The sequence below is a fragment of the Emydura macquarii genome, unplaced genomic scaffold, assembly GCF_026122565.2.
Source record: "Emydura macquarii macquarii isolate MOO-44397 ecotype Brisbane River unplaced genomic scaffold, CSIRO-AGI_Emac_v2 contig_1253, whole genome shotgun sequence".
NCBI classification, from domain to species: domain Eukaryota; kingdom Metazoa; phylum Chordata; order Testudines; family Chelidae; genus Emydura; species Emydura macquarii.
The window spans coordinates 35,924,376-35,947,580 of record NW_027131390.1 but is presented as its reverse complement, the minus strand read 5'-3'; the positions used below and the strand labels follow the sequence as shown (position 1 = coordinate 35,947,580).

The following is a 23,205-nucleotide window of genomic DNA, read 5'->3' as shown; positions in this document are numbered from 1 at the left end:
CTCCCATGGCCCAGCTTTGGGGGAGGAGACACAGGCCCACACCCATCCCCCTCTCTGCACACACCCACCCTCTGAGTCCAAAGGGGACCGAGACTCCCGGCCCTCCAAGGCTGAGCAAGGCAAAGCTGCCCCACCCCCATTCCCACCCCATGGCTTTATGGCTCTGTGTGCGACCCCCTCTTCCCTAGGGCTGCTTTGGCTGGGGCAGGGGGAGGAACTGGGACCACATGCAGGACTGGTGCATGTGTGAATGGAGGGGAGATGATGGCTGGAGGGTCCATGTTAAAAGGAGAAGGGTGGGATCGGGGATGTACCTGGCGAGGGCCGTGCTGAAATGGGGGTGGAGGGGGATCCTGAACTCCAGGAAGTAGCTCGCCTACACCCCGCAGCACGGGCACGCGAGAGCAGCAAACGTCGGCCCGGCATTGCAGGCTGTCCCCAGGGGAGCATCCCGGCACCCGCCAGAGAGCCAGCCGGTCACTTACCAGCCAGCCAGCTCGCGGTGGGCTCCTCCGGTAGTGCGCTGCGCTCATGCTGTCTGCGGGGAGGATCATGCTCCCGAGCCAGGCTCCAGACGGCTGTCCCCCTCAGCACGCGCGAGGTCCGCACGACGCTCCCCGTTCCTGGCAGCCGGGAGCAGGCCAAGGAAGCAGGAGACCGGCCCGCGCAGGTGCAGTCAGGGTCCTCCTGCAAAACCCAAGGCTCTGCCGGCTGGCGGGCAGTGGGGTCCCCCCGTTCTCTCTCACCTCCGCCGGCCCGCACGCCTGGCAACTTAACACGCTGCCGAGAGTCCCTAGATCCTCAGCCAAGTCTCGCCCAAAGAACGAGGAAGGGGAATTAAACCAAGGGGGGGGGGGGAGGAGATGGGGCCAACTGCGGCGCCTTGTAATCAAAACACGCTCACATCGGGGTCTGCCCAGGCCTTCGGCCCTCCATGGAGAGCACAGCCGCCAAGCAGCCGCAGAGCTCTGCCTCTCTCCTCTCTGAATAAAGAGCCGCCCGCCTGCTGCTGCTGCTGCTGCTGCTGCGGGGCCAGCCTGCCAGCCCTGAGCTGTGAGGTGTGAATAGTCTGACAGCTCCACCCTGGCCTGACCCTGGGTGGAGCTCCTTAAAAGGGACGGGCTGCAGAGAGGGGAGGAAAGGGAGGGGCTGAATGCCAAGCCAAGCCTGCCGCCCGCCAGCTCCTCCCCTGCCGCCAAAGCATGCCAGCTCGCCCATTCCCAGGTGGGGAGGCCGCCGTCGGCTCCTTCCCCAGCCGCCATCCTTTGGCACCCACGCAGGAGCTGCAGCTAAGTGGGTCATTCCGCCAGCGAGCGGCCACGCGCTTTGGAAAAGAGGCAGGGGCCGGCGGGGAAACGCGCCGTCTCCGAGCCTGACAACTGGTTGCAATATTTAGACACACTGCTCGCCATGGCAACGGCGAGAGCGCGCTATCCTGCAAGGACGGGGAGGTCACGGTGTGCTCCCCGCAAGGGGACGGATGGGGGAGGAGAAAGACAGGGTGGGGGTAGGGGGAGAAATCAAAGGCTCCCCTTAAAAGAGCCAGATCTGCTGTGTGCTTTCCCTGTCTGCAGCCTCCCCGCCCAGCAGAAAGACAGTACAATGCATTTCCGGCGAGGAGATTCCCTGCGGGGCTTGTGCTAAGGGGTGGTGGCCCTGGGACATCTCCCCCCAAACACTGCCTTCCCTTCCAGCCACGTGCAGGCCACACACACACAAGGACGGAGTGGTACAAGAGAGAGATTCACACACGCGCATCCTCCCCTTTAACCACGCCCTAGGTAAGACCCTGAAAGGCAGGACCCCCTGCGGGATGGGGTGATAAGGGAACTCCCCCTAGCTTACCCTCTCCTGAAACCTTGGGCTAGGGAGAGGGGTGGGATATGGCTCCCCCAACCCGCCCAGAGCTACAACAGCCTGGATGGAAGTCCCCTTCCGCAGAGAGGAAACTTTTAACCCTTCACACACCAGTGCAATCCACGTCGCAATTGGGACAAAGACACAGGAGACGTGCAAGCGTTGGCCTCCAAATGTGCATTCTCCACCTATTACAACTGAAGCACCAAGTTTCTGACCAGTTCAAGGGCCCAATGTGTCGTGTCACCATGGCCAGACAGCTCTGCCAGCAATCTGTATGCTTTGGGGAGACGGGCATCCAGGGGTGCCGTTGTCACTACTGTTAACAAGTTCATCCCAAGATCACCCCATGAGACCCTCTCTTCCCCAAAAGGGCCCCAGCAGAGGTGCTGGGCAGCAATCGGGGTTATCTATGGCCCAGCGCTTGCATGTCTAACCCAGGACGGTCCAGGTAAAAGAGCAGACCGCTTTGAGCCAGCACCATTTCTAATTACTTACACCGAGGAAGCTTCTTGAGAGCCAGGACTGCAGTGTCCTAAAATCAAACAGAGCAGACCGTTCATGCCAACCTTTTGGGCCTCCCAGCCAAGGGACCGCTATCCAAGGCCGGCACCCATCCCACCCAAACCAGCGGCATTTTAGGGCCCGTCCATGCTGCAAAAACAACAGTGTTTCAGCAGCCAGTTGGAGACTGGTACGACCCGACCACGACACACGCAGCTCGCATGGAGCCACTTCTGTCTCGCACCCAGGGCTGAGCTGCGTGGGCAGCAGGTCATGCTGGGGAAGTCAGGGCCGGGCTCTCATAAAGAACGCCCCAGCAATGTGCCCTGGGATGCCCAGTGCGCACTGCAGGGAGGGAGGAGGAGCCGAACTGGTTGCCCAGGTACCGTTAGGGGGTCCTGTCCCCAGCGCAAGCTAAGAGTGGGCCACATGGAAGTCAAGGATATACCAGCTGAGGCAGCTGACAAGCGATATACGGGGTTGGAAACTGGGACAGCAAATATGTGTGAGACACAAGTTACATTTGGAGGTGATCACACCACAAACTGAGACAGGCTCAGCAGCTGTAAGGAAGACAATGAATTCCGCTCCAAGCCACACCTCCTGAGTCTGTACACCCCTGGGACAATCCATTGCATCTACCTACACCCCCCTACAACAGCACCACACTGAACCCCCCCCCCAGACACGCCATTGTACCTACCTACACCCCCCCCCACTGCATGGACACACCCCCTACAACAGCACCACGCTGAACCCCCGACACCCCATTGTACCTACCTACCCCCCCACTGCATGGACACACCCCCTACAACAGCACCATGCTGAACCTCCCCAGACACGCCATTGTACCTACCTACACCCCCCCCCCCCCCCACTGCATGGACACACCCCCTACAACAGCACCACGCTGAATCCCCGACACCCCATTGTACCTACCTACCCCCCCACTGCATGGACACGCCCCCTACAACAGCACCACACTGAATCCCCAGACACCCCATTGTACCTACCTACCCCCCCACTGCATGGACACGCCCCCTATAACCACGCTGAACCCCCAACACCCCACTGCACTGTGTAATCTACAACACCCCCATTGCACTGTCATGCCCCTTACAACACTACCACGCCTAACATGCCCCCCAAGACACCCCACTGCACCTGCCTACAACACCCCCATTGTACTGACATGCCCCCTACAACAGTACCATGCTGAACCCCCCATGACACCTCTCTGTCCCTCCTGGAAGCACATACCTTCTCATACCCCCCCATTACGCCCACACCCTGCTCAACCCCCACTCTCCCAGGCTCCACAGCCCCTGCTGCCACCGAGTTTTAACCCCCTCCATCCCGCCCTGGCCTGGGGCCGGCTCAGTGACTTGGTTCCAAAGGCAGCAACTCCCGTCCCGCCCAGCTGAGTGGCAGAAGGGAGTGGTAGGCAAGGGTTAAAGCAAGCCCGGCCTGGCGCAGAGCGGAGCAGCTGAGAGGTGCAGAGCCAGACACCCTGCGCTGGGGGCCGTGGCTGCTGCTGACAGGGCTATTTCTCCAGCCCTGCCCTGGCTCTGGGGTGGGCGAGGCAGGGGAAGGAGAGGCCTCCCTGACTCCACCCTCCGGGCTCCCAAGCTGAACAAACAAAACCCTCTGGAGCTCCAGCTGGGCAGGAGGGCTGGGGTGGGGGAAGGCAGCACAGAGAGGAGCCTGTGTTCCTCCGGCACCGCTATTCAGAGGCGGCACCGACGTCACCGAGGCTGGCGCGCCGGCTTGGGCCTGGAACTCCGGCGCAGCCGAGCCACGGCGTGCCCACTCCCGGCTGGCTTGCCCGGGAGAGAAGGGCACAGCATAGGCCAGTTGCAATGGCTAGATCAACACCCAAACTGACTCAAAGTCCACGGCCTCCCTGATCCAGGGCCCGGCTGCTAGAGAGTACAGGGCCAGTGGAGAAGCAGAGGGTTTGGTTGGGGCCCATACATAGTTACAAGGAGAAATAAATCCCACTGCTAAATAGCTGCTCTCAGGAGAGGTTGGGGTGGGAAGGGTAGTGTGGGGGAGGGGCTGGGACTCCATTCTTGCTTATTCTGCCAGCTGGGCTACTAGCTCTCCAATAGAGAAGGCCACACAGCACACCTCTGTCTGCTTCTCTTGGTCAGTAGCCAGGGCCAGAAATGGGGGGAGCAGAAGCTAGCCGTCTCAGGAGGCATTCAGCTGCAAGGGATAAAAATCAGATCCAAGGATGCAGCAGGCACCACCGCCCACTGAAAGGTCTCTCTGTTCCCTTCTACGATCCCTGAAACTGGAAAAAATGCAGGGCTGTGCCCACATGGCAATGCCCATTCCCAAACCACTCACGCCTCCACGGCACCAGCCCGCTGACAGACGCCCATGGCGATGATGCTAGTGATGGCTCTGCCCCGGAGGAGATACTTTCTGGAGTTGGCACCCTGGCACACAGACGGTGCCACCCCATGAGCAACGACCAGTTACTGCACAACTGAAGACATCATCCCAATGTCAGGAGCGCCCATTGCCACCAGGCCAACGAGGCCACCTCAGCAGGCACAACTGCTACATTCTGTCCTCAGAGTATTTTGGATTCATTTCAGTGTCTTGCCAGTCAAGCTAGCAGGGCATGAAACTGGTTCGGGCAGCAACTGCACCTCCTGTACCACGGCGAGGCTGGGCTAACAGCATCGCTACTCCAGATTCTATCCCAGCACCCTGCACTGCAGACCCAGCTGGGGAACCAGGGTGCAAAACCCCTACTCTCTCTCTGGCTCACCTGAATCCCCCCCCCCCCACCTCTGCTTGAACCAGAAACCAAAAGCAATGAAAAGGCAGTGGGAGACACACCTAAACCCCTGCAAACAAGGGTGATAGGATTAAGGCAACTCCCCTAGCTTCATCTACATCAAAGTGTAAAAAGGAGGCATCTCAATTAGCACATCGAATGGAGAACAGAAGCCTCATCTACATCGAAGATGGAACAAGAATTAGCCTAGCGTATGGAGAACCAAGCTCCAAAGCAGGAACCGCACTGAACTCTGGGATTGGCAAAGCAGGGACGCACTGCATGATGGGAGATCTCTGCTCCTGATGTAAATGAACCAACACCTGCATACACCCAGCTCAGCAGTTATCAGACCATTCTAGTTATTGATCTCCAAAACACTGAATCTGCCTGATTGCATTGTGAGCTCCCTCGAAGGAACACAGCCCATAGCCAGGAATGATCAGTTCCTGTTGTCCAGCATAAAGAAAACCACTCTGGTATACTCCCTTGAGTCATTGTCTACCCATAAATAAACCTAATGTTTTCCCTTGAACCATTGTTTCTTCCCTACAAAAACCCTTACCCAAGTTCAAACTTCTGGTTCTGATGCCTGGATCCAAATGCTGCATCAGCTCCACTGGAACTTCCCCTTTTCCTGAGTGATCGTGTTGGGGGCTCTGCCTGTCTGCTCCGGACCCTAAGCTGAACAGCCTGTCTCCTGGAAACCTTTGGACTGCATGGAGTGGTGAGACACCCCCCCTCCAATCTTCCCCCCATCACTCTCTCTCTCTTTTAGTCCAGATATAACTTTCTACTTTTGTAATCAAACCTGGGATAGCTTTCTCCAATACCCCAACTGTAATTGTGTAGTATTATAAGCATTTGATTGTTTTTCTCTCCTTGCATGGTATTACTATTAGTATCATAAGTTTTATATACCTGGCAATAAAATAACTCTTATAATCAAGCTGGTTGCCAGTCTCTCTCTCCAAACTTCATTTACTCCTTTGTGTTCTTGGCCTCCCTATCTTGCTCTGCAGCAGCGCTTCTTTTACCTAAGCCAAAGATCCCTGGAGTGCCCAAAAATCCTATGGGATTTGCTCATCAAGGGGGTTACTGCTAGAATAATTGTAGAGTGATGGGGGAGACAGCGGAGAAGTGCTGCTCTGCCTAGCCTACGGAGTCCAGGGGCATATAAGGGTGGCAGCTGAAAGTGCTGTTTGGACCCAGCCTGCTCAGAAGTGTGCTCTATTCTGGTGTGGTGCAACGGGGCATATAAGGGTGGCTGCTGAAAGTGCTGTGCCAACCAGCCTGCTGAGTTCAGAGACATATAAGGGGTCAGCTGAGAGTGCGGATAGCCCAGTCCGCTCAGATGCACTTGGTTAATCTGGAATGTGTGTGTATACATGGGGGGTTTATTTGAATCTGGGGCTGGAGGAACCCAGCCCTGAAAACCCTAGGTCCTGCAGGATAGCTCCATTGGGAGGGGACTTGTAGCCATATGAACACACAAGTAACACCAGCAGTACATTAATAGAATCACACACCCCCTTCCAGGAAAGTAACCCTAATAAATGAGCGAACCCCAAGATGACGGGTAAATCTGGTAAGAGAGCGGGTGTCCCACTCCACCAGCCCTGATGGCCAAGGCAACGGAGCACGTCAATGGTCAGCGGGGACGAGGGCTCTAGTCAGACTGCCCCCAAAGTCCTGCTGCCAACAAGCTGCCACCTGGGATCTCTGAGAAGGGCGAGGAGACCGTGGCCACCTCAGGCTTTAGACATATGGTCATGCCCATGATTGGGAGGGGAGGGGAATCAGAAACCTAACCCAAAGGCTGCCTCGCCAGGCAGGGAAAGCAGCTTTGCTGCGGTTTACGTGGGATCAGCTATTTAGACATGGATGCCCCCTGCCCCCAAGCCGGCCACAGTAAAGAACACTGATCCTAGACTGAAAGTTATCCAGTTTTCTAAAGACAAAAGGCCTGGTCTTGGCTAGGTTGAGTTTAGGCTGGCACAGTTACCGGGAGCTGTCTACGCCCAAGCCCTATCCCTAGTCAAGGCACGGTCATGATGGGCCCACTTCATTTCTTTGAGAGCCCATCAGAGTCCCTGGAGATCCATGGGGGAGGGATATTGCCCATACAAATACGGAGCCCTTCCGCGTCCCCAGACGAGTCAAGAATGCTGCTAGGTGAGCTCATAGTGCGCCCGGGGCCACACCCTCTTCCCCAGTGAATGAGGGTGGTCAGTGTCTCCACGCCGCAGAATGGGTGGAGCTCCCATCCCGCCTCGCATGGGTCCGAGATGGGCGTGGGCATGTCATCACCACCACCCGTCCCTGGGCACATTCCCCTCCTCCCTACCAAACCCTCCTGGGAATGGCCTCGGGCACATCTCGCACACAGCCCCAAGTGGGGTCATTTCAAGCACACCCTCCCCCACCTAGCAACAAGCCAGGAGTGCAAAACCAGAGTACACGGAGATGAAGAGTCACTGATACCCTAATGCAGTGGTCCTTAAACAGCCCACAATCAGGAAAGGGCTCGGGACCGAATCCACATCCTGCATTACAGTCTTGTTCCACGCAGTGCTGAGATGTCTGCAGCCCGGGTTCCCTGCCAGGTCATAGATCATAAAGAAGAGACAATTGGGCAGAGACATTATACCAAAGATGGGGCAGCAAGGAGCGCTGCTCCATGGATTTCAAGGCTGCTTTGTCTAGGTCTGCAAGAGCCCCGAATCCAGGAGGAGAGAGGGAAAAGGGGGGGTCCCCAGCAAACCCTCCTGCCATCTTAGCCCTGACCCATTACTGAAGTGGGGCCATCAGCTGAGTAATTAGCTTCCTGCAGCCCCAGCACTGAGCTCTTTATGCAGCTCTGCCCCTGCCCCTCAATCCCGACCGGCACCCTCCCTGCTATCCCAGCTCTGGGGAGCCACAGCTCAGCTAATGCAGCTCTATCATGGGCTGCAACGCATCCCGCTCTGGCTGGGGAACTTGCTCGGATGTACACCAAAGAGCCACGGAGAGGCACATTTTAAATAAATCTGAATAAGTAAACACTCCTGGGAAGAGATTAAAATCAAGTTAATCAATAGGAAACGCCGCCAGGGAGTCTGATCCTGTAACAGGTGGCCTGTAACAGCACCTTCTTGACGTGCTCCATATCCCTCCTGGTAAAGAGACAGAATGGCCTACTGCTTAGAGCAGGGGGCTGGGATTCGGGGAGACAGGTTATAATCCCAGTCACTCTCCCTCCCCATGCCTCAGTTCCCCCATCTGTAAAATGGGACAATAACATTGACCCTTCCTGGGCAAAGTGCTTTGAGATCCTCAGATAGCCAGGGCCCCCGAGAGCCTATCATCACAGTAACTTCCCCTCCGACATAGGTTCTTAGGCCAGGTCTACATGACCCATTTTGAGAAGTCTCCCAGGACTGCAGCTCGCCCTGCAGGAAGCTCTAGCACAAACAGGGCAACATTGCTCTTACCACCATGCCACCTCCGTTGCTGGCAGCAAATCTAAGGGTAAAGATGCCTGTGCCCCGTCTGTGCTGAGGCGAGTGCTCCCCGAGGACTCTGGCATGGAGTAGGTTTGTATGAACATTCAAATATCCGCTCCACCCAAGCAGAGATCCTCCCACTCCCACACCCTCTGCAGCAGCAGCTCCCACTGTACAGAGCAAGGCACATTCCAGTTGCTCTCCTGCCCCTCCAGCCAGTGGGGGTGGGGAAAGATGGGGCCCTGGCAGCACAAGTTCTCACTCTCACCTTTGCTAAAGGTCATTGGCCAATTCCCATCCCAGTCCCGCTGAGCCACGGGCACACCCACTTCCTGCACCCCTCCCCCCCCAGCCCCAGCCAATCTGCTCCTTGCAGTGCCCCACCCCTCCCGGTCTCCAGACCCCCAGGGGTTGGGGGCGTGGGGAGAGTGCTGAAAGGGATAAAAGCAAATTCCTCCTTTGGGGGGAGGTTCCTTGCGTTAGCGTCATGCTGGGCTTACTTTGTGTGCCCATCTATAGGGACTCTATGGAGGGGGCCTGGCCACTTAATGAGGGGAACCTATAGCATCCATACTTGCCACCAGCCAGGCAAAGGGCCTTTGTGGGGAACTGCCCCTGAGGCGCTGCTCATTCGAGTTACAACAGCTTTGAAAGGCAGTCACGCGCGCAAGCGAGCACACACCCCGTCTGCAGCAGCATCCGGGAGCCTGTGCTCACACCAAACCCCAGCCGCTCACCTGCCGCCAGCCCACGAGCCCACACGGCATCAAACCTGCACAAAGGGCCGGAGCTCAAGAAACAGTTTTCGATCCAGTTTAGCCCCGTGCTTCATGATGCGCGCCACATCCGGAGCTGGTGGCACCATGTTTAAAACACAGCGCCCTAACTCACTTTTTCCAGGCCAGTGCACCCGGTCCTAATCCACCCCCTTGCCCGCCAACCCCATGCAGGGCTGGCACGGGAGAAAACATCCCCCTTAACACACCCTTTTGTTCTGAGCAATTAGAGGTTTCCAGCCAACTGGGCCCAATAAGGGTAGCGAGAAAGGAGCCTGTGGCTGCGTGGGCAGTGTAAGACTGGCAGTGTTAGACAGATACACGCAACCCCATCCTGCAGTGTACCAGACACTCCCCACCCCTGCGGGGACTCTGGCCTCCACATCCAGCAACCGGGTTCCTCCTTTGGGTGGCCTGCCTTTGTTTCCTTTGGTTGTCTGTTTTCCACCCCTCCCAGCACCCCACAGCCCTGCTCAGTCTCCTGAGCAACGTTCAGCCAGCAAGCGGGGGCCATCCCTGCCCGCCTTTCTGCCAGCCACTCCCCGCCACCTCACAGCAGCATCCTGTACCCAACGGAAAAAAACCACCCACAGGAAAACGCTTGCCAACCCCACCCTCTGGGATAACCTCACACAAGGGCACAGGCCCACAGAGGCTGTATCTGTACTCAGTTCCACACCGGCTGTAGCATAACTGGGGTGACCTTGGCTTTAACTCAGCATGGGCCAGGCCTACCTGCTGCCTGACCCAGACCCCAATCCCAGCACCCCAGCAGCACAGCCAAGTGGATTTCTTGTCCCAAACGTGCAGTGTCATCAGAATTATCCCACACTAGAGGCACCTCCATGGTCTTCATCAATTGCCACCTGGTCAATAGCTCAAAGGATTAGGGTCCAGGATCAATTTAGGGAGGGAACAAAGCAAAACGATTTGCAGTCACATGACTCTGTCTCAGCAAATCAGAACGCTTAGAATGCTAAGTGTATGACACGTAACCTACGGCTTAGGAGATGGGAATCCAATGGCTTTTCTGTCTGCCCAGCAGGAGGAAAGGCCCTTCTGAATGGGATGCTGTGTGTGTGCTAACGGCCTGAACCATGTGTGTGCTATGACTGAGAACTGAGTCACAGCTCTGGTCATTACGGTGACCCCATACCTCACTTATTTCTCCAGAGCACTGGGAGATGCATGGATCTTTGTTCTGCCCTTATCTCAGAATATGTCTATACTACAGAGACTAGACCAGCATAGCTATGTCGCCCTAGCTACACCAGTGTAACACTATAATGTAGACGCTTCCAGTCCCAGACAGGGTGTTTCCTTTGCTGTAGGAACACCACCTCCCTGAATAACGGTAGCATTCTTCCGATGACAAGCCGTGTCTATACTGGGGGTTAGGCCAGCACAGCTTCATTAGTCGGGGTGTGGATTTTTTACACCCCTGACAGACGTAGTTAAGACAAACCTATGTTTTCAGTGCAGGCCAGACCGTAGGGTTGTGTGCAAGATTATTCCTCAACATCTACTGCCCCACCACCCCAAGAGGCAAGGCCATGAAGGTTCTCAGCTCCTTGTGTGAGGAGCTCATGGCAGATCGGGATAAGCATGCCTTCCAAGCCATCGTCTCAACCTTTAATCGACCATCACTATCTCCGTACAGAGGGATTTTAACCAAAGTTGCTCCTCCCAACCAGGAGAATCGGCTGGAAGTCTATCCACAAAACATCACTTGGGGGCTCCCCGTCTGCCAGTGCGACCATCCAAACCTCAGAGACTCCTCCCCTCCCAGGCTGATTGTAAGAAGGAGAAAAAGTAGCTCTGTATTGGACAGTCACCTCAACTAGACTCTCGATACCCCAGCTCAAGATCAAATGCCAACATCAGTTCAGCCCGACGGGAATACCTTCCTTGTTCTGTCCTTGCAGCCCGGCATTTGGGCCTTGTCTACACTAGAAAGGGTTTGCCAGCATAGCTATAAAACCCTCCTAGTCAGGAGTTCTCAAACTGTTTTTGCTGAGACCCCCTTTGAAAATATTTCAGGCTGTGACGACCTCCCCACCATGCAAGTCCACTCCCCTCCCCTCATGCCATGCCACCCTTACTTCTGTGCTGCTGCTGGGGACAGCCCTGCCTTCAGAGCACCCGGCCAGCAGCCGCTGCTCTCCGGCCACCTAGCTTTGAAGTGCTCTGGCTATCAGCCATGCATAGGGCTCACAGCCACAGCATGTGCGAGGGCTAACAGCTTGCGACCCCCCCCCCCCCCACAATAACCTAACCACCCTTTGAGGAGTCCTGACCGCCAGTTTGAGAACCTCTGCTCCTAGTGGAGACACAACGTATACCAACAATTGAGTGTTTTGGTTGGTATAAAACTTATATCAGTCCCCCAAGCAAACTAAGCTATGCTGGCTAAACGGCTTGTGTCTCTGCAGGGTGTTTACTTGCACAGTTATGTCAGTTAGGACGTATCTCGTCACGCTCTGAAGCCATAGCAAGGCCAGCAAAACTTTTCAGAGTCTTGACGTGTCTTCCTCTTTTCTAAATTTCAATGAAACGTCTCTAGAAACCAGTCCAGGCTGCTTCAGGACAAAATCCATCCACACAAATCCTTACAAGCAAGGAAATGACAAGGGAAGGGAAACATCTTCAGCATACCTGACACACTCCACACCGCCGCAGAGAGCTCCCTTCCACCTCCTAGAGATAGCACTGCACACGGATTAACGTGTTTCACCGTCAACCTGCCTGCATCTAGACCAGGGATGAGGTCGACATAACCACAGCACGTAGGGGGCAAAAAAATTTTCAGCCCTGAGTGACATAGCTAGGGAGTGCAGACCAGGCCTCTTAACTACAACCTCAGCAAGATGGATATGTTTCCTGTTAGCTTGTGCGCACTGTAAAGAATCTTACGTGAGGAAAGCATGAGGTCAGAATTAAGGCTTTGTGTCATAGCTGCAAAAGGTTTCATGGATCCTGACACCTTAGGCAATTTCCTCACGTTTTCCTGCACTGGGCACTTTTCTGAGGATTTGACATATTCCAGGTTTTCATTCGGAGGATAAAGGCCAACATTTTCAAAACCCAGAAGGCTAAAGGTAAGCTCCTGAATAAGGGAGTTGATCTTCACTGAGTGCTGTGAGTACAGGACAACTGGGGGGGGGGAGCTGCTGGGCTTAGCGCGTTTGAAAATCAACTCACCTTGTCCTCATCCACCCCTGAAAATTTACACCACTCTAACTATGCCAGCAAATAGATATCAACCTCTTCATTCCACAGCACTAATCTAGGGTAGCGATACCAGTACAAGCCCTCGTGTAGAGGCAGAAATAGCTGTATACAGGTGCCTTAATACTGGTCTAGCTTTATTGCCTTGCCTATCTGGGAATAGCTATACCACTATACAACACTGTTAAACAGCTATAGGGGCACCTGGAGTCCAGGCATTGTCCCCCTTTACTATACCAGTATAGTTAAAGCTATACAACTTTCTAGTGTAAGGGTTTGTCAGTGGAGATTTATAGCAGTACAACCAGACCACATTAGTTATACACCAGGGGGCCTTTCTCCAGTTTAGCCTCTGGCGCTTTGGAAGGGGTTTAAGCAAAACCAGAACAAGGGGACGCTGACAATGAGAGTGTCCACATGGGGGTTAGACTGGTGTGAGTACAGCAGTTGAAATTCACACCTTACCTTATATGGAATATACTGCTATAACTTCCTGTGTGGAGGAGGCCTAAGTGATGGCCTATGGTTCTCTCTTGTTTGCAGAGCAAACTTCAGACGGGAGAGTGAAATATTTCAGCCCTGTTAAACCAGCCTTGCAGGAAGAGACTGCAGAGCCAGGCTCTGAGACACCATGGGGTGGGGGGAATATCACTGCCACGGAAGCAGCACAAGGCATCACCATGTCTTAGATGGCAGCAGCCCCTTCTCATGCCCCCTTTGCTTGTTCCCAAGAGGCCAGGTCATTCTTCGTCTCTTCCACAGCACAGCCTCTTCCCCTGATCTCCAACTCTCCCATCCCTTCCAGGCTCTCCCTCACCATCCAGGGGAGGGTCTCAGCGCACCTCTGTGTGGCTACCCAATCCAGCCTTATCCTCATAGACAGCCACCCCTAAGGTGTTTTATCTCCGATCTAGGATCCCTCCCTATGCTGCAAGATTTCCAGCTGGACCCCACCTGGTAGCATTTTTGTCAGGCCTGGGAGGAGGGGCCGCTTAGGCTTTCCCGGGGAGGCGGGACTGTAAGGGCGGGGGTGTGCTGACAGCTAGTGAACTGAAATGGTGGGGGGGTGTCGCTAGGGAAAGTGGGAGAGAACCTACAATTGTGCAGATTGGCTGGGCCAGGGCTATTGTGCAGAGAGAAGAGAAAGGGCGAAACAGCAGGAGGCAGGATAGGTGTAGGGGAAGGAGACCAGCCATTGCACTATCCTCTGGGGGAGAGAGCTGGGGCTAGGGTGCATCCACACCCCTCTCTAACTAAGGGTTAATGGGAAGCATCGCCTCCTCCTGCGCTCTTGGCCATTGATCTCATGGGGGGTTTACACCTGTATAACTGCACTGACAAACAGTGAGGCTACTCCTGATTTACACCAGGGTCCCAGGAAGAGAGGAGCCAGGCCCTCCCACTGTATGGAAAGGGGGCTGCTCTGTTCCTTCTGACCAGCTCCATGCGGACACCTGGCCCCCGGTGTGTCAGGGAGAGATAAAGGCTGAGCCATGGGGGCAGGCAAGGGTTGGGGAACCACTGCCCACTCCCTGACCACAGAGAGAGAGGGAGCTCCCGCCAACCCCAGCCCCAGCCAAGCCGGGCAGTGGCTGCAAGGGGGTTTCCTCCATGGAACCAGAGGGCTGGCATTAGGCCCCCTTTATTTCCTACATCTGGAGATGCTGCTCTGCAACTTCTTACACTGAAACCCGCCCCTGAGCTGCCTGCACGTCCCAAGGCAGCATTACTCTGGAGGGACTCGCTCCCTCGCGGCCAGCACACCAGCAGCCATGAAGGCCCTGCAGGTTGGTTTGCCAGCCCCCGCTGCCCTGCGTTCCTGCCCTAGAAGCGCAGCCCTTACAAACTCCGGGGTGCTAAGGCCACTGGGCAGGGCTCTCTGAGCCTCGCGGGCTGAGTACGCTTCCGCTTGGGAATGAAATCCGGTTGAACTTCCTCTGACTCCTGCTCTCAGGCTACAGAGCTGCTGTCGTGACTCGGGCAGAGAGCCGGGATCGGGTGGGTGCGAAGCGGTTACAGCAACAGCGAACAAAAGAATCATTTTCTCCGGGTTCAGCTGCAGGAGAGACCAACCCCTTTCCTCCCCCTCTTTGCTGGTCGTCTGTGCTGCCTCTCAAAGGCTCAGTCAGTTTCCATTAGCAACTCCCCACCCCCACCCCCCACCCCAGTGCCCGTCAGTGGGGAACTTCTCCTGAGGCCACGCACCCACCCCATCGCGCTGGCTGAGCCGGCTCGGGCATGGCCTGACTCGCAGCTAAGTGAAAAGTCTGTCAAGGCCGGATCCCGGCACAGCTGGCTGGGGGGCAGTTTCCACTGGGCAGGTCCAGGGGGAGGGCGGGTTGGAGGGAGAGAATACAGCTGAGTAGTCACAGGTGAAGCTAGTCTGTACCCAGATCCTTCACCCCATGACAGCTGTTGGGGCTTGGCTGTAGCCAGCTCTCCCACGCTCCGCTGGGCCAGGCCTGCCCACTTGTTAGCTGCCCAGGTGGAAGTGGGGCAAAGATGGTTCTTTCTTGCCATTGGTGCATCTCACGAAGGGCATGGACTTTTTCTTATGGATCAAGGTGAGGTATCTCAGGGAGGTCTCACCCTAAATTGGACCCTGCTAGGCACCCTACATGAGGGTCCCCCCCCGGGTCCACACAGGAGTGGCCTCCAAAAGACACAGGGCAACACTGGAGACTAACCCCCTGCATCTTTTGCTGCTCGAAGAAGGAGGAGGCCTGGAAGAAAACTTCCACTCTCTCATTTCCCCATTTTCACCAGAGGATCTCCCCCTCCCTCTCTTAGCCCTCTGCATTGCTGGCATCATCATCCCAGTTTGGAAGGGGTAATCCGGATGCAGAGGCACGGGAGGGAAATAAGCCCACCTCTCAGCAGCAAGGCCAAGCACCGGGCTCTCCCCGCCTTGCTGATGCCAACCTGCTGTGCTCTCCCACAGCATTTGTGTGCCCCACTAGCACGGGCATCTCACCTACTAACAAATGGTCTGTTCAAAGGAGCCAAAAGGCCAAATTTTCATCATCAGGCACCCCTTCAGCACAGGTGGGTTTCAGGTAAGCCGTCTTCTGCCAGGACGCTCCAGGCCATGACCACACTACACCCTAACCCCTGTTCTGCAAACAACTCACTGTGACCTCGAGCGAGTCCCCCCTCCACCCGGTGCCAGTGTCCTCTAACCCCCCCCCCCCAAATCTATAATGTCAGGATTAAAAAAAAGAATACTAACTGGCCCCAGACACGCTGGTCAGACCTAAGGGCCGGGTCTAGTCACATGCTGCCTTAACTCCATTGCCAGCACAGTTACTGCCTCTTGCTGCAAGCCTGAGTGGGATGAGAAGCAAGCCCGGAGCTGGAGCATTGGGGCACTGTATTTATTACGGTCAAAGTGATATACCCAGTGGGAAGGCACACACCCTCCTTCCCTCGCCCATCCATTGCTGGCTGCCTTTAGTACAGCAAACGGATGCTTTTCCCTTCCTCCTGGCTATAGTTTCACACTGAATCCCCCAAACTGAATCCTTCCCTGGAGAAGCCCCCGGGTCATCCCCCCGTCATCCGTCCTAGGTGGGTTGTGCTGCTCACGAGCTGGATCTGGACTATCGCACTGTGCCTCCCCCCACACGCACCGTTGCTGCAGGGCCCGGCCAAGGAAAGCAACAGAACGTGGCTGTTCTCCCCTGGCTCCCTGCCTGGGGTGAACACCCCCCCCCGCCAGTCCTGCTGGGACTGAACTGAAATGAGAGCAAGCTGAGAGGGTAGGAAATTCACTTCCTGGAGAACAAGAGCCCTGGCCTTCAGAAACAGAGGCATCACACGGGAAGCAAGTGGGGCCAGGCCCTCACGGGCACAGGGGGAGCAGTGGGGAAATGAGCAGTTGAGTCACAGTGACATGGAGCATGGCCTAGAGATGCAGGGGAAAATGGAGCAGGGGATGCCAATGACAACTGGGACACAAGGCAGGAGGGTCACAGGACAGGGCCAGGCAAGGGCATACCTGGGACATGAGCAACTGTAACAGGCCCCCACATCTAACTCCAGCCATTGGGAGCCAGGTCCAGAGGTATTCAGGCACCTAACTTCCAAGTCAGAGCCAAGACTGAGGCCCTGGGCCCCAGCGGCCTAGCCCCAACGCCCCTCCATTAGCCTTCACATTAGAGGGAGGCTCTTGATTTGGTCCAGGACAAACACCTCCAGCAATTGGCGAAATCTAACTGGATTAGAGGGGCAGCGCTGGGTAAAAAGGTCTGTAACTGGCTAGGAATTAATTGGATACAGTCTAGTAATCGGATTGTTGGGCTGTAACCGCCCCGCCTGCTCTGCAGAGCCGCTCCCTGGCTTCCTCCTTCCCCACCCCCGCCCATCCCCTCCCCTGGGGGGGCGGGGGGAGGATTGGGCAGCAAAGCTGCTTCAACGCCTGCGGCGAGACCCCCCCTCCCCCCCAAAGAGTCAAAGGCTCCCTGTGTGGAGGGGAGGGCGCCGGCTGCCCACCATTCCGGTCTGGGGACCAAACCGTGGGAAAGCAGCCATCCGACTCCCCTCCCGGCTCCACTGGGGCCTCCCTCTATTCCTGGGCACAGCTGGGAGCTGCAGATATCTGGGCAGCCCTTCACGGATTTCATGAGAGCCAGGCCTGTGTTCTGCAGAGAGGAGACACACCCTGCCTCTTACACCGCCACACCTTCTGCAGGAATTTCCTAACCAGCTCAGTCTCTCCCTCTCCCTCCTCCCCAAGCAAAACCCCTCACAAACCGCCAGGGGAAGGGAAGGGATGCATTTTACATCTTCAATTTCAGGGTTAGTGCCCCTGGAGGGCAGACGATGGGGGTGAGAGGCCATTGTAGCACAGCAGCCTGGCGTTATTTTAGCCCCTTCTCCAGCACCCCCCAATGCAGCATCTGTTGGGACGGATCCTCAGCTGGGGTAAATTTAGCGTTGCCCCAGTGAAACCAGCTAGCACCAATGTACAGCAGCTGAACATCTGGATAACGATAACACAAACAACATTATCCAAGAAACCCAAGAGACAAAGCCACCACCCTCCAGACCTGCGCTATTTAAAAAAAGTGTTAAGGATCAGACACCAGACTCTTTGAGCATGCCAGAATGAGGCCACTAAAAGTAACAGAGGGCAGAATTTGGGGACTCATTCTTTATTAAGCTACATCTCCTTGTGTCTGGAATTAATGCCACTTTAGATTATAGCAAACTGAGGAGTCAACTTTCCATGTCACTATTTAGACTTTGTAGTGTTGATGTAGCCAGGTTGGTCCCAAGATATTAGAGAGACAAGGCGGGAGAGCGGTAGTATGTTTGATTGGACCAACTTCTCTTTCATCAACAGAAATAGGCCCATTCACCTTCCACCCACTATGTAGACAGTCTGTTTACTTCTTTCAATTCAAGCAGGCTGGGCAACGCAAATAAGATGGTCAGTTTCACGTTGCTGCACACTAGATCACTGCTGTGCTATTTGGGTTGCAAGCGCCACATTTTTATTGTTTTAAATAAGTGGCCATTTTAATTTTTAGAAACTTAAGTCACAGACATTTCCAGGGAGGGTCAGTTTTGAAACAACTTCTTTTTACAAGACCTAACTTTGGGGTTGTATTTACATGTGAGAGCATCAATTTGACTTTTGGCCTCCCACATGTATGAAAATAGAATGTCATCCCGGAGCTCTTTGGAAGCTACAATATGAAACAGGGATGGAGTGAACCAAATTCGAAGTTTTAAAACTGGGATCCAGGTATAAGTGTAGGACAACATGCTCCCTTTAGCACTAAGGCCTTGTCTAAGCTAGGATTTGGAAGGTGTTAAGTCTACCCATGTTAACAACCTAATGTAGGCAAGGGAGTGTGTCTTTAAACAGGTTGAATGAAACCCATGTTAACATGGATGAAAGGCACTCTGCCTTGTCTATCTTAGACCGTTAACATGTGCTGGCTAACATCTTCCAAATCCTACTTTAGACACCAAAAGGCTTGTCTACATGGGGAAATTGACAAGAGTTACGTGGAAAAGTTCCCAAGGGAAACACTCTATTCCAGGATAAAAGTCACTTTATTCCAGAATATAATTAGTACGTTTCCAAAGCAGAGTAATTATTCTGGATCAAATCTTTTATTCCAGAACAGACCATTCACATAGGGAGCCATTCCAGAAGAGGTATTCTGGTCAGTTTCCTCCTGTAGATAAAGGCTTAGAAATCACTGATGTCTGGGGAAGGTTTGCTCAAAGATCAAGAGTAGAATACGCCTCCATGTAGTAACCAAGCCTTTAGCTCTTAGTGTTGTTTATAATTTGTTCAATAATTATTGTCACATGCAGTACCACTCAGTGAGAATCAGCTCCCCTTTGAGAGAACTGCTGTTTCTGCCCTATGTTCCTTTTCTTTCCCCATACTCCTTTCTCTGTTTCTCTCCCTCTTCCCCATTTTTTGATCACCTTGATTCTTCCCTCTTCATTTCCCTGACTGCAGCAATTCCCAATTCTCATCGCCTCCCATACTCCATCCCAGGCTTCACACCCATTCCCTTCCACTGCGAAAATGATCAGCAATTAATGCTTGTGACAAATTCACATCATTCGACTCCAGAGTTAACATCCCAACAGCTTTCTGGAGGCAGGGGAATTCTCCCCTCTGGTTCCCTGCTTAAGGCTGTCTGCAGACTCAGGCTGACATCACTGCCATCAGTTTACACTCAGTTTCACATTTAGAAGATTGTATTTGTAACCTCAAAATCTAGAAACTTACTAAAAAATAGAGGGCTTAGATTTCAAGAATCTGAATATGCTACATAAATACATCAAGCAAGATGGGTGGTCACCCCTGCTATAAAGAAATCAGTTAACCCATCACAGAAATGCAGCCACCTCTATGGAGGGGGTATAGAACAGCCGTTTAACAGCCTACAGAAACTTGCACAACGGATTAGGACAGGAGTGAACAATGCTAAATCCTGTAGTGTTGACGAGACTACAAACAAGAAGAACCAAGTTCAGACAGTAGAACATAGCAACCCCTCTGTACCTGCAAGATTACGTGTATGCACACAACCAGTAACCATCACACTGAGGTTGTCATCCATGGCCATGCAGTAACCCAGAGCACAAGTCAAGCTTAGGGTTCCCAACTGTGCTGGACGGAGAATCCAAGGAGCTTCACCTTGGACCATTCATTCCTCTGGTCCAGTGGTGCACAAACAAGGGCCAAGCTGGGAGCTTGCCAGGTACCTGTGGGATGTGCCTAATTTGTATAGTCATTTAAACAGACATTTAATCATGCCTGCAGAGTGCAAACCCACTTTGGAGGCTGCAGGAGAAGCAATGTCCATGGACAGAATGGCAACGCCACTCTGAAACCAGCCTCTTAGGCATGGCTAGGTACAAGAGGAGGAAGAAAGCATGGGCTAGGACTCCGGGTGAATGAGCAGTACCCAGCACAGTGGGGCTCCTATAAGCCCTACTATAATACAAATAAATAATCACTAATTAAAATGCTGTATGAGGTTTAGTAATGCTGGACATAACCAGCTACCCCTATTTCCCCCCCGGCAGAAGTCAGCGCATCAGTTACACTCTTCTCCTCCACCCCAAGGGTAATTGTCCCAGGCTCTCTACAGACTCAGGCAGGCATCACTGTGTCAATTACACTAGGGTCACATTTTAAAGATTCACTTTGCAAAAAGGAGAGCTAGAAAACAATTTTTTAAAAAACAAAACCTGGGATTCTTATCTCACTGTATGAGCGACCTGGGAACAGGTCTACAGAGCCTCAGTCTGGCCCCAAGATTTCCCTTCACAAGGCTCAGATCAGAGCAGCATTAAGTCAGTCAATTCCAGCTGAACTTTGGCCTTATCTACTTTGGATCCAGCTGGGAAATAGGTCTGCAGCCAATCTGAACAGGCATGCTTTGTCCTTTTGGACTGTCGATGAAGTGAATCTGGCGCTCAGACAAAATCCTGCAGGGCTCTGGGAAAGCCTGATCCTCAGGACAAAGGGTTAACGGAGGCTGCAGGGAGACAGGAAATGGAGACAAAGAATGTGCAGGAGTAAAGGCTGAGCTCAATACCTGGACAGCAACCAGGGTTAGGAAGGGTGTGCCACCAGCCCTGCTATGCCAGTGTAATGCTGTACCACTAGATGGGTTGTTGGCATCTGGGATTAAACCTGGCAGGCACCCCTGCATCTTACAGCCCGAGCCAAGAGACCCAGCTCTGTTAGCCACAGCTGTAGTTGCCTCATCACCCTCTGTACGTGTCCTAGCCAGAGTGCCCCATTGAGCAGGGAGGGGCCGTGCCTCATCTGACCCTTTTCAGCCTCTCCTCCCTCCACCATGCTGCAAGCCGCTGCCCAGCATCCCACTCTTGTGTACCACACTACCCAGCCACCAGGCTCACCCTGCTATTAGGAACTCCCATCACAGGAACCTGCTTTGCCCCACCTCCAGGAGGCCCAGTCCTGCCCCGTCCATGCATCACTGCCGGATGGGGGTTTGTTCCTACCTGCCTCTGCTGAGACAGCAGCTTGAGAAGGGGCTAGAATCCCTCAGGAGCGAGCACCTGCTCTGCCCAGCCCGGGAGCTGAAGCCGTGGCAGGAGCTAGACCAGGCCTCAGGGGCAGGCAGGGAAAGAGGGAGGTGTTTTCTTCCCCCCTTGGGTTGGAGGCTACCATGGCTTACACTGCCGTGCCCCTCTCAAAGCCCTGGGACAGCAGGATGGGATGTTCTAGGGTGACACAGACTGCTGGCCAAGCACAGACTAGCCCTAAGGGGACAGAAGTCCCAAACCGGAGGCCTGGATGCAGTAGGACAATGCTCCCGCTAGTCCCAGATTGACCATCCCCAGACCCATGGGCTTTCGTGCCATGGAGACATCCTCGCCGCCATGAGAATTAAAGCTGGAAGGGAGCAGGGATACATACATCCTTTGGGGGGCAGGGGGAGAAACCCCTACAATGCTGGAAATCTGAATACAGCCAAATCACCCTACAGACCAGGGAGTGGAGAACGAAACTGACCTGGAATAGAGTGAGACTGACCGGCCGGGTTTCTGAGTCCCAACACCAGCACAGACCTAGCTGGGGACAGGCACAGGAGCTGGCCGGCCCGCTCTGCCGGAGGGGAGGGTTTCAAATCCCTCTCTGCAGTTTTTATCTCGACCGTGTCCCTTTAAATATGTTCTTTTTATAGTTTTTTCCACAGGACCCGAGACAGGAGAGGGTGTGGAGGCAGGGAAGGGCGTTGGTGTCATGGCAGCACAGCTTACCCCATCTACTGACAGGCCACTCCACCCAGCCACCGCCCACCCGCCACAGCCACACCAGCCCTTCCCATTAGATTAGAGGAGGAATGGGTCATTTGACTTGAAACTCCTGTCATTTTCCCCTACAGTGCTGACACCACGCCCCTTTCTGGCCTAGCCAGGGGGCCTACACAGCCGGCACCAGGCACCACGTAGACACAGCTCAGGAGTCAATCCCTGAGCCAAGAGAGGTGTGCTCTCCACTCCTAGGGCAACTGCAAAGGGAGCTCCCCGCACAGGGATAAAGGAGCAGAGGCCAAGTAGATCCGCCCGCCATGCAATGCATGTTAGGCGGGGTGAGGGGCCGAGGGAGAGGAATAAAGGGGTGCAGCAATTTGAATGAAAGCAGGGCGGGGTTCTTGAGGCACGGCTGCTAGCCTATCGCCCCCTAGCACCCCACGCTGTGGGAGGCGAACAGCAGCTGCAATCCTGGCGTAGCTCAGCTACTGACACAAGAGCCGTCCCAACCCCCGGGGCGCAAGAGGATTCAAGGGCAAAGGGAATGATTCACACGGCCAGGTCCCCAAGAGCATTCTGGGAGAGGAGAGTCAGAGACTGGGACACAACCTCCAGAGACCGTCTATGCCCCGTTCCCTCCCCTTTCAGCGCAACAACATTCATCCCCCTTTCCCAGCCTGCTCTCAAACACAGACCACATCATGCGTGGAGTCCACACTGCCCCCTGCTGGGCTTTGCTTTGTCAAAACAACACTAAGAGACCAGAGTGTGGCTCAAACCTTCTCCCCAGACACAGCTGCAGGGCTTCCTCTCTCATGGCTGCTCAGCCCAGTCCCTAGATCTTCTCTTCCCTTGTAACCCAGCGTGAAAGGGGGTGTTTAATGAGGTACCTCCCTCAGGAAGGATCCACTTAGCTCTTTCCCAGCAGAATATGCACCTGCTAATAAGGTGGGAGGGCTCCAAGCAAATATTGTCAGCCTGCTACAACCAGCATGAAAGCAGAGGAAGGCCTGGGGTTTCAGATGTACCTTCCAGAGGATGGTACAAGACTGGCCACCCCCAGCCCACCCCCAAACTAGCACACCGAACGTTGCCCTCCAGGCATCAGCACATGGCAACCTGAACATCAGGACACTCCCAAGGTCTGGGGCACCTCACCAGGATTGCTTCCCACTCCTCTGGGTCTGGCTGCAATAACACCCTGCCTTTCGCCCAGCCATTGCCATCCAAGCACCTCAAGGTTCAGCACAAGTGTTAATTTACCCTTCCAAATCCCTGCGGCATGGGCAAGTTCACTAGC

General features: G+C 54.5%; 1 protein-coding gene across 4 annotated transcripts in view; it reads right to left on the bottom strand.

Annotated features, from left to right (window-relative positions):
* KLF8 (KLF transcription factor 8) overlaps positions 1–23,205 on the bottom strand; it is an 85,264-nt gene that overhangs the window by 30,653 nt on the left and 31,406 nt on the right. For 2 of the 4 annotated variants that reach the window (XM_067548469.1, XM_067548465.1), the window contains exon 1: positions 486–967. The exons of 1 other annotated variant lie outside the window; for it this stretch is intronic. In XM_067548469.1, the coding sequence (XP_067404570.1) occupies positions 486–554 (69 nt within the window). In that variant the 5' untranslated portion in view covers positions 555–967. Of the gene's footprint in view, positions 1–485; positions 968–23,205 lie in introns of those variants that run through there. One more of the 4 variants, XM_067548466.1, reaches the window with a different exon arrangement.